At 45.6% G+C, this 11,442-nt stretch overlaps 1 protein-coding gene across 2 annotated transcripts in view; it reads left to right on the top strand.

Moving 5' to 3' along the window:
- Nucleotides 1-1,002: 1,002 nt before the first annotated feature.
- The window catches only part of RRAS2 (RAS related 2), a 29,829-nt gene continuing 19,389 nt past the window's right edge, over nt 1,003-11,442 (top strand). The window contains exon 1 of one of the 2 annotated variants that reach the window (XM_033153282.1): nt 1,003-1,378. In XM_033153282.1, the coding sequence (XP_033009173.1) occupies nt 1,274-1,378 (105 nt within the window). In that variant the 5' untranslated portion in view covers nt 1,003-1,273. Of the gene's footprint in view, nt 1,379-2,064; nt 2,086-11,442 lie in introns of those variants that run through there. The other variant, XM_033153289.1, reaches the window with a different exon arrangement.

The following is an 11,442-nucleotide window of genomic DNA, read 5'->3' as shown; positions in this document are numbered from 1 at the left end:
GCATGTGAGAGGCAGGGTTCTCACCAGAAGCCACTTCTCACTTCTCCAGTGGTGGTGGAGTGCCTATGGCAATGCTGGAGAAGTGGTTGTGGTGACATCTTGCAAGAGCCCCACAAGATCTCGCCAGAACCTGGAAGCTGCCCCTTCTCCTTACTTTTCTGGCAGTAGCAGCGGGAGATCCATGGGGGTTGGGGGTTTGAATCTGCTGTCCCTGTGGATCTTGCCGCCTGAAGCAGACTGCTTCATGTTGCTTCATTCAAAGGCCAGCTCTGTTGCCATAGGCGCATGGTGCCAGAGAGATAGCCACGGTGACTGGCAATGGGGAGGGGGCGCATGCCAAGGGCTGTAGTGGTATAATGGGTTGGCAAGAGTCGGAGCCTTAAAAACTCCTTGGCTACGCGGCTCCAAGCAGTGACGCCCTGGGGATCCTGACCCTCATCATACACTGCCAGGACCACCATTACGATGCTCCTTGAGTTTTGTGAGCACACTTAAATCCATTTCTCCCAAGGGGCTCAAACACTTCTTGGCGTTTGCGCGGCCGAGGGTTGCAAACGGAATCTCTGCTGACTGACGCGAGGCTCGCCGCCGACTTCAACGCATCCGAAAAACCGGAGTGTTTTCCTTGACCGAAACGATGTGCAAAGCGGCTCTCACAACAAAACATGGGAGTTCCGCACATGTCTCTCTTTGCAACAGCAACTTCTAAAAAAAAAAACACCCCGAAATATATATATAAAAAATGCAAGTCCCTTCAGTATAAAATTCACGGTGGGAATTTGAGGCGCGGGGGAGGCGGAGACTGAGAAAGGTGACGCGCGCGTGGGAGGGCCGACACCCCCCCCCCGCTCGTCTGCCCGCCTCCGAATGTAAGCAAGACCGCGCTCGCCAGGCGCTGGCAGCCCCGCTGGGCGAACGGAGAAGCCCCCGCCCAGCTCATGCATATTCATAAATATATTTGCATCCCGGCGCCCACCTCCTGACGGCCATTTGTAGCAGGAGCGGGGCTGCTGCCGCTTTCACTCTGCTCGCAGCTGCCGCGCCGAAAAGGAGGAGCCTGCAGCTGGCAGCTGCCTCCGAGCCGCCGCCGCCGCCGCCTGCGCTCCTCGCTCGCTCGCGCCTCCCTTGGCCGGAGTCCCCCCTCGCTGGGCCTGTGACGGTGGCAGCCCCCGGAGCGGCAAGGCGGCGGCCGCGGCCAGCAACCCCCTAGCCCGGGCCGGGAGGTGCCCGCGGCGCCCCTTGCTCGCCTTCGCCTGGCCTGGGCTCCTCCTCGATGGCCGCGGGCTGCCGGGACGGCCCGGGGCAGGAAAAGTACCGTCTGGTGGTGGTGGGCGGCGGCGGAGTGGGCAAGTCCGCGCTCACCATCCAGTTCATCCAGGTGAGGGGCCTGCGAGGGGGCGGCGGCGCCTCTTGCTGTTCTTCGCTAGGGTGGGGCGGCGGCGGCGGCGGCTCCTCCAGGCGGCCGAAGCCCCCTTCCCTTCCTCCGCGGGGCTCCTTCGGGGCTGGCCTCGCTGCCGGCAGGGTGGGGGCCCCCTTGGGGCGTGTGGGGGGGTCTGAGCGCGCCTGGACGGGAGACCCTGCTGGGAGTGGCGAAGCTCCTCTCGCCTCCTGCCCGGGGAGGCCTGTGGCGCTGGTCGGGGCCAGCCTGGAGCTTTTTGCCCGGACGGGGTGGCTGGGGGCGAAGGGAGGGGTTGCCCGCTGGCTTGGCGGCGACGCTGCTCCTGGGGCCTGGAGGCGCGCACAGCCTAGGAGCCCGGAGTGTGTGTGTCGCTGGTTGTGTCCTGCTTCCCACGCCAACTTCGACGGGGCGGCCGTGTTCTGCGAGACATTTTTCGGCCCGTTGCTTCCGCGCGGCTGGGCGATCTCGCATTGGATGTGGGTCAGTCCCCTGGGCGCTGCCGCAGTCGCGCTGCCGCGTGCGCCTTCCTTGGATAAGTCCCCCCCCCCCCCCAACTCGGCGGGGTTTACTTCCAAGGAAGCCCGCCGGCCACAGAGGCTGCTTCCCGTAGCTTCAGGCTAGGAGGATCTGTCGGCGTGAAATCTCTTCTCTCTCGGGTGCCTTTCCAGGAATTTGCTTTGCAACAGGTATGTTCCTTTAAGCGCTGTCTGGGAACCGGCAGCGTTGGCAGCCAATGAGCTTTGGCGTGTGTTCAAAGATGTTTTGACTTTTTGCTTACATCATACTTGATGGAACAAAATCCTTCCAAGCAAAGGCGATGCGTTAAGAATCCCTCTTCCTTCTTAATTCCGCTTCTGGCAGGTGAGGGGCGCGTTACCTCTGCCCAGGTAACCTCTCCTAAGAGGTAATGCTTATTGAGCTCTAAAGCTAGGTACGTATTATTTGCGTACCAGAGTATTGGCATCTGCTTGAGCGCATATAAGTAGGAAAATACTTTGTGATAAAGTCGAAGCTGCTGCTTAAAAGGAAATGGAGAAGAAAGACTGAACACTTATATATATAAAAAGGCATTGATGCAATGTTTATTTAAGGTTTTCAGCCTTGATGTAATGTTTGCTTAAGGCTCTGAATGGATGAGGAGATTGACTGCTCTTGTTCAGCCTATCCAAGCCCTGTAGGGCAGGAGGACCTTGAACTGAAATGTGCCTTCCACGTTTATGTGTTGAAGTGGGAGGAAAATGATCTCTTACCAAAGTAACAATTTCAGGATGTATTTTGTGTTTATTTTATCTTTATTATTTATTTTAGAACATTTATACAGTATGCCCCTTGACTGCAGTAAAACCTCAAAGGAGCTTGCAAAATATCTGTGGGCATATGTTGAGGGTAAACTAGGGACAGGAAATAAAATTCTTGCTATACAGGCAGGTATAAGGCAGCTGAGGTTATGTTGCAGTAGAGGGGATGGGAAGGAGGGTGGTGGTCTGGTGGTTGTGCACAGCTAAGTTGAGTGTTTCAGCTAAGCTGATCTTGCATTGTTGGGAATTGTTAATGCTTGGGAAGCTTGATTTGTATATGTTTGGAAGAGGTAGTAGAAATATTAGATTCTGTATTGTGTTTAGCTCATTTTGCAATAGATGGATATGGAAAAGGCAGGTTGATTCTGTGCAGCTTGCACTTGGAGCACAAAATTTGTGACTACCGATCCTCTACCTACTAGTTCAGGGCAGCCATCAGGCACTTCATACTATTTGCATATGTCTTTCACTGTCTCTAACTCAATTGGCATATTAATGAAGAATCCCACAGCCCCAATGAAAGATAAATTGAAGCCTAGTGCTTGTACCGCCGCATTCTGAAGATGGGAAAACTGATAGATTAGTTCATGGAATGTGTAAAATGCACCTCCAAACTAGTATTTATCTAGCATTTGAAACAATGAACTTCTGTTTAAGGCTGCAAGCCACTGCAAATTTTACTGGGTCAATTCCATTGAACACAGTGGTACTTACTTTTGAGTAAGCACACTCCAAATTGAAATGTATCTGACGGTTGCTGTGTTCTGACTCTCTTCTGATTTCATTTTGACTGACGGAGAAACAAATGGAAGCCAAAGTGCAACCATAAAAGTATCCATTTACAGCCCTGCTTTGAGTTAAAGGGCTGTTTATGGTCATCTACTCATAATGTTGGGTTTGTTCATCAGCTTGAATGTCTGCTGTCTTCTACTGCTGTTGCATGGTAGCAAAGACCTGAATAGCTTGCCTTTTCTGAAATGCTGGGTTTAGAATAATTGTAATCCCATTTTGTGTATTGGTGGATATTTGCCAGTGGATGGAGATAATTAGTTTATCCCTGCATGGCTGAAGCTACAGTTGACAGATTACCATTCAGACTTTGTATAGTTTCCATAGATAGAACTGTCTGGATGCTGACTGTGGCTATATATCCCCCTGTGTAGTTTTACATTCCAGAGGGGTGGGCATGTCAGTCTGCTCTGGCCAAAACAACTTTGGTTTTATGGCCCCATAAAGGCTAGCTTTTGTGGGCTAGATGCATCACTTTGTTTCCAAAGTTGGTTTTTGACACAGTGAGGCCAAAAGAGTACATAGAATCATACTCCAAAATTTAGTGCAGTAAGCTTCCACTGTTGTGCCATTAAAATATCTAAATTTACATACCTGCATTTATCAAGGTACATGTGACTTTAGATGAGATCAGAACAGCTGGATTTAACGATTGACTTTAAATTCCTTACGCTGATGAGCTGATACTGCTCATTAGATTTCACTAGGGCAACACAACGTCAAAAGCAATCTGAGTTGCTTTCTAGGTGTAAATGAGGAATAAGTGAGCTATTCTGTATCTTTTTTTTTTTTATAGAGAGCTAAAATGTTGGTTTTCAGTATATGCTCTAATCAGCTATGTGCAGATTTCCCGAAAGTTTTGTTCAGGCAAACATCTTAATTGGCTTCAACCAAGTTTTGCTCACCATAGCCAATTAAAGTACTCTAAGCTCAGTTTGCTTTGTTCTAGTTCTACTTTTGATGTAACTAGCATAGCACTTGGTGCAAGTTGACGTGTGATTTCATGTTGCTGTGGTACAAGAGGAACATACACAGTGGCAAAATGTTCTACTTTGCTCTTGGGCAATGCTTAGTAAGGCTGCTGCTTTCATTGCATGTGAAACCCTGTGAGTTTATAAAGGTCTGATATAACACGCTAGTGAATCCTCAGGTGTACTTGCACAACCTTTGCCAGATGACACAGCCCATCTACAGTGGGATTTGTGGGGCTTAACGTAGGTGCTTGGCTGCAGGAGTATCATGGCTTTCCTAAAGCCCTGTGCCTTGAAATTTCTGCTGTCAAAGTGCAGCTGTGCTTGTTTTGGTGGCAATCTGTGTCCACACTGCATAGTAGTAGCACAACTGTACCTGTCATCAGCAACTGCCTTTAATAGCAATGCATCTCTATGGACTAAAGCTACACAAGCTGAGTGTTGAATTGCGACTACTCAGCCGAGCTTATTTTACAAACGCCTTCACCCTCTGCTGCAGCAATCAAAATTTACTTGCTTAAATGTTGTAAGGTTAGTTAGCCTGGACAGGGGCTTCATAGTAACAGCAGAGAAATCTAGATCGTCTGGGGTGTGTGTGTGTGTGTTCATGGTATCCTGAATCATGCCAAGCATTTCACAATGCATTCATTGTCCAAGTAGCAAGTCTCTTCATAATTGATGCTGTAACCACTATAAACATTCATTTAGTTCTTCTAACTGTAAGCCAGGGTCTCTCCAGGGCTAGATAAAGTTATCACTACTGTACAAACTAACCCCAGTTCCTTTCTGTAGCAAGAGATGGGAGGGGAGGGAGGAAACACTGTCATCTTTCTGGCAGGGAAGACAAGAATGAACTAATTGTGTGAAACATCCCAGGAGTGTATAAAACTTGGCACTTGCTGAGCGGTGTCCAGAATCACAGTGTGACCTCTTAACAGTGCAAAGAGTGCCTTGCCATTGGGTGTAGATGTAGTTTGCTGCTGGATTCAGAGGCAGGTGTTGTTTTAGGTTTTAATATATGAAAAGACCCTGATGTTGGGAAAGATGGAGGGCACAAGGAGAAGGGGACGACAGAGGATGAGATGGTTGGACAGTGTTCTCGAAGCTACTAACATGAGTTTGGCCAAACTGCGAGAGGCAGTGAAGGATAGGCGTGCCTGGCGTGCTCTGGTCCATGGGGTCACGAAGAGTCAGACACGACTGAACGACTGAACAACAACATATGAAACTTTGCGTTCACTGTAGATTTTCATTGCTGCCATGCATTCCACTATGAGAGTATCAGTGCCACATCCTCATCTTCTAGCCTGTCCTGGTCATACTAGACTGAAGTTCTCGTTCTTGTTCACTTTTTGTTATGGATTGAAGCAGCAAGAAGATGAAATGTGAAGATATGAAATTCAGATAGTCATAGCTGCAACAAACAGTAGCTTCCATTGTTTTATGTATGTATTTATTTATTAAAATAATTATATTTCACTATTTGTTTAAAAACGCCAGTGGCTTTCAGCAATTGTGCATGGCACCATACAATAACTATATGAGAAGTTAAAATCAGAAATCAGCTAACTTTTGTGGAAAGATTGCCTGCATGAGCCTGATGAAATAGAAAAGTTTTCAGCAGGCATTTAAAACTTGGCTCAGAATGCACCCACTGAATCTCTTTTGGCAGAGTATTCTATAGGACTGGGCTGATGACACCACTAATGGTTTGGTTTCTTGTTGTTGTCCAATGAGCCTTGCCAACTCTTGGAGCAACTAACAATGCTCCTGCAGGATAATCTCATTGATTGATTACTGCTTAATTGTTGGAGCAGTAAGGAAAAGTACTAGCAGCATCACTTGGCTTAGCTTTATCTGTTTAAAGTTAATACTGTATAGCACTTAGTTCATAGCATGCTCTTTTGGCATGCAGGATATATCTACACCCTCCAGATTCAACTCCCATCATTCCTGACTGTTGCCCATGCTGGCTGGGAGTTGTAGTTCAAAGCATTTGGAGGGCACCTTGTTGGGGAAGGCTGCTGTAGGCATAGGTCATTGATCATATTCAGTTCCACAGGTGCAGTAATCGATTGCACTTGAGACTTTGGGCACTCCCACTGGATCTGCATAACCTTTCTCATAAGAGGTGCAGCTACTTCTGCAGTAAGTGGTATACAGTACAGTAGATCCTTTGAACTTTCTAATTTCCAAATTGGTTACACCACTGACATACTGCAAGAAATTAAGCCTGCAATTCGACACACTCTTACTTGGGAGGCAAGCTTTACTGAGTGAAGTAGGATTTATGTCTGAGTAAATGTGCTTTTCTTCTGAGTTCAAAATACCCCACCCAAAAAGGAAATTGTGCTCTGTGTGGCTGCAAAGATCCTGACTGGAATAAGGGATGAAACTGACCTAAAGCAATGACTTATAAGGAAATCCAGGAAATAGATTTATCCAAAGGCAAATACGTCTAAGAGAGACAAATATCTGCACTGGGGAGGCAGTTTCCTTCAGAAAAGGCCAGCCAAAATGATAAGGGGGTGGAGCAGCCCCACTTTGAGGAAAGGGTGCAGCATTTGGGGCTTTTCAGTTTAGACAGAAGTGTATAGAATTCTGCATCACATGAAGAAGTTTTTCTCCCTCTCTGCTAACAGTAGAACTCATGGGGGGCATCCAGTGAAGCTGAATGTCAAAAGATTCAGGGCAGGTGGAAGAGCACATAGTTAAACTGTGGAACTCACTTCCACAGGATGCAGTGGTGGCCACCAACATGGATGGCTTTAAAAGAAGACTGGACAAATTCATGGAGGATAAGTGGTTACTAGCTGCAATGGCTATACTTTGGAGGCAGCAATGCTCCTGAATACCATTTTGCTGGAAACCACAGAAGGGGAGAGTGACCTTGTGCTCAGGTCCTGCTTGTGCATTTCCACAGGCATCGTGTTGGCCAGGATGCTGGGCCAAATGGACTGTTGGCCTGCATTTATTTCATAGCAATTCACCCCCCCCCCCCTGAATATTTTGAATTGTCCTGCTGTTGCCAATGCAGATAAAGTCCATCATTATTATACCCATATTGCAGAAGGTGGGGCTGCAACTGAGGCAGTGTTGGTTATGCTAACCCTGCAAAGTAACCAAATGCCATGTCCATTTGCTGAGCCGAGTAGTTCACAACAAGCCTGAAGTGTAGTCCAGCATTACCCTGGCTTGCGTGTGTTCTAGAGAAATGCAGTTGGAGGGGCAGTAACGTTGATTGCAGCGGCAGTGCATTTAAGGGCAGGGAAGGAGGATGCAGGGAAGCCTGGGGAAGAACAACAACAAAAATTTAGCAGCAGCTGGAAATATATACCGGTAATCTGGATGCCCATGCATAGACAGCAGGTCTGCCTGCTGAGAAACAATGGAGGAATAGACCTGGCAATAACCAGTTTCTCAAGAGGACAGGTCTGCTCAGACCTCACTGCCCCACAGTGAACCAGAAATGGGAAAAGTGTTCTTGGATGTTTCTTATTTAATACTGTATGCACATCTATTTTCTTGGGAATATTTACTTTGGAGAAATTCCTGCAACTAAGGCATGCTCTGAGCAGAACCATCGATATAACAAGTCGCTTAAGTTTGTTGCTTTCGTAGATTCCGAAGGATCTACTCCTGAGTATGGCTGACTTTGGATACCCCCTGTTAAATCTGCAAGAGTGGAGTGCACCTCCAGTTTGATCCAAGGGGAGAAAGTGTTTCTCCATTACCAGGACATCCTGAATTCAGCACTAATGAGATCAGGGTGGCTATTTCAATTTGAGGGGCTTGAGTGCAAAGCTGCCTAAGATGCAATTAGCCGCTGATGTTCTTGAATATCCAAATCCCAGCAAATTGCTTGGAAAAGCAACCTGAATAGGTTCTTTGCTTTAGCCTGGGATAAGGTAGGAATAAGTTGCTTTGTGGTGTTGGCTATGCTATAGAATGCATGCAGCTGCTGCAGAGCTTTCCCCTAGCTGTCATGCACCGGTTTGTCACAATATACCCTGCATTTTCTTCCCACTTAACCCTCTTAACTTTCTGAGTTTCTGTACCCAAAGGAATAGGGGTTAGTGGATCCTCAACTGTTCTGTTTTATTTTTTTTTAAAGGAAACTGCAAACAGTTGTTTGCTTCCTAGTTCATTTAGGCTTAAGTTGAACAGTCTGTAGCTATTAATTAGAAGAAATATACCAAAAGTACTCTGTCTGTGTATACAAAATGATAGAAATGTGTTGCTGCATGTTTGATTTTTCTTTACATTGCATGTGCAGAACAGCAGTTAAAGAAAAGTTTTTAAACTTTTTTTTTTAAGATTATGTCACCTGCCCTGAGACTTGGCAGCAAAGGGTGGGAAATAAATAAATCATAAAACCTCATTGTTGTGTACTCTGCTGCTTTGCTGTAGTTAATTTAATATCCCCAGTGATAGTGAATCTGAATCTGCTTTTATAAGAAACTAACAAATTCTAAGTATGTAAAATTCCTCTTTTATAAAACATGTGTTTGTTTTGACACACTACTTTGACCAGAATCACTGTTACTGGTGCACTATAGCATATTCCAATTTAGACTATCCAAATAAGATACAATTTATTTCTATTTCTGAAGCAGGTGATAATGTATATTGGGGCTGGCTGGGCGATATCTTGTCCAAAACTGGTTTCAAGTCCATATTGTGATATCAGTTGCATAATTTTTGACCTGGCAATATTTCATAAATCATAATGTGTGTGTGTGTGTGTGTGTGTGTGCATGCTTTGCAAAAATCACGATGTGGGAAAAACCATGAAACCAGCCAATGCCTCTACACAACTCCATCCTTATTTCAGACATTGTGATATATTGGTATATCGCGGTGCCACATGACTAGTCTAAAAGTTGAAAGGGGTCAAAATAGTGTGTGTGTGTCCCCCCAAACAAGAGGCTCTTCTGGCTAAGCAGTAGCCACAAGACATCATGGATTTCTTGATTAGAGAATGGCAGTTAACACCTACCGTACTTTCACACTGTGTATTGTCTGATTCCAAGGGATATCCATGTTTCTTGGCTATCACAATCATACTGTTACATCTGCTGCTGGACTGATTCTGGGAGCCTCATATTCCAGATGAACTATCTGGAACACACTGGCTCTGTCTGCATAGGAGGCTCCAGGTTCTTGGATAGCTGGGCTGCATGAGAGCTGTTTCAAGACAGGTAGCTTAATATATTCATATATGTATTTAAGAGCTCCTGGTTTGGCAGCTTCAGTAATGATGTTCAGTCAGGAATGGAATCTGTCTATTGATCTTACTATGTCCTTCAAGGAGCACAATATGCCCTCATGTCTTGCAGAAGTAGTGACCTCTTCTTTAAGGGGCCTTCTAAAAAACAGGCAGTTTTGAAACTTTGCATTGTTTTTTGAACAAGTTTGTTGCGATGGGGGTAAAGGAAGTGGTTAAAGCTTGTTAAAACTTAGCTAAAAATATCAGTGGAGGTTTTTGGTTGCAATCCATGCCTCTTGAAAGGAAGCTTCAACACCCTGTATCAGAAGGACTGAGTGATTTTCATTTAAACAAACAAAGCAGAAGTTTGGATTGCAATTTACTCAGTTAACTGCAATAGCATGTGGTAATGCTTGGGGGAGAGTTTGCTAACTAGATAGAACCAGAGGGCTCAGAGTTCGGAAGAGAGCCATGTTTACTGCTACAGACTGTGCCACTTGAAAGATCGGAGAATATTTTTCTTGTATGTAGGGGGCGGCACCAGCCTTATATTTACAGCAAATTATAACAATCATGGAGTGAATTGTGTGTGAGGCAACTTTAAATTGAGGTATTTTCTGTACAGAAGTGGATAATACTCATTTCATACACCCACTCAGGGCCTTTTCCCAGCCAGAACTTGCTGGAACTCAGGTGGGTGCCACTGCTATTCTAAGAGAGCAAGGGAGGTGTTCATGGTGAGTTCTGGCACCTCTTTTTCTAGAAAAATAGCACTGCACCCACTAATTATATTTACGTGTCTTGCTTTTAAGTGAATTTCTTATTGTGTAATGGCAATGAGTTTCAATTGTATCATATCTCATTGAAATCAGTTATGATGAAGGGTAAATTAGAAATGTTCTAAAGATGAGTGGATGAGGCGCAGCCTTATTCCCAGTTGGAGATGGGCAGTGAAGTGGTGGATTGCCGCTTCATTTTCACACTACTTCTGAGGAATGTGGAGCCTCTATAAAGTGCACCATGACTGGAGACTCCCCTTTCCAGCTGCAAGATCACAAAGAGACCTGGAACTTGTCGTGTTCACCAAAGGCAGGAAGGGATGCTTAGAACAATGAATGATAGAAAGCAAACCTGTTGACTCTTTTTGTTTTTTTTAATGACAACTAAATCCCCATTATAGAGCCTATGAGCCTCTGGCAAGTGATTGCTGTAAATTCACGTGCGAACACCACGGTAGCTCTGTAAACAGGTATGTGTTGTAATGGGTATTGCCAGTGACATGTCTGTGCATCAATTTCAAAAGTTGGTAGCTATATTAAGGTAGTTTCAGTTTTTCAGTATGAAAACACAAATTTTACTAGCGAGTCAGGGTAGTAAAATGGCACTATATAGTCAGACTACTTCCCTTTGGGGTTAATCTGGTATCTCCCTGACATGCTGCATTCCATTCATTTTGTAGTTAACTCAAGCATGGCCTTCCACTACTACTTTAAGCTGCCTGCAACCCAAGAGGTTTGGAGATCCTGCCTTCTTGAAAGGGGTCTTTTGCTTGTTAGATGGGAATTGATAAGAGCGATAACAAGAGAATGTTATTTTTGTCTACAGAACTGCACATTGTGCTGTTTGGACTATCCTCACCAGTTTGGGAGGTAAAGCTGTAGGGGTGAGGGTTAGAGCTTGGGTGAGCAACATAGCTCTAAATAGGTGTCCCGATGAGCTCTCAAAGCTAAGTTTGACTTTGCAGTGATATTTTAAACAGTTTTATGAATTTGAGAA

This window comes from Lacerta agilis, chromosome 1 (genome assembly GCF_009819535.1).
Source record: "Lacerta agilis isolate rLacAgi1 chromosome 1, rLacAgi1.pri, whole genome shotgun sequence".
Classification (NCBI taxonomy): domain Eukaryota; kingdom Metazoa; phylum Chordata; class Lepidosauria; order Squamata; family Lacertidae; genus Lacerta; species Lacerta agilis.
The sequence above is the reverse complement of the archived record's forward strand: the minus strand, read 5'-3'. Positions and strand labels throughout refer to the sequence as shown.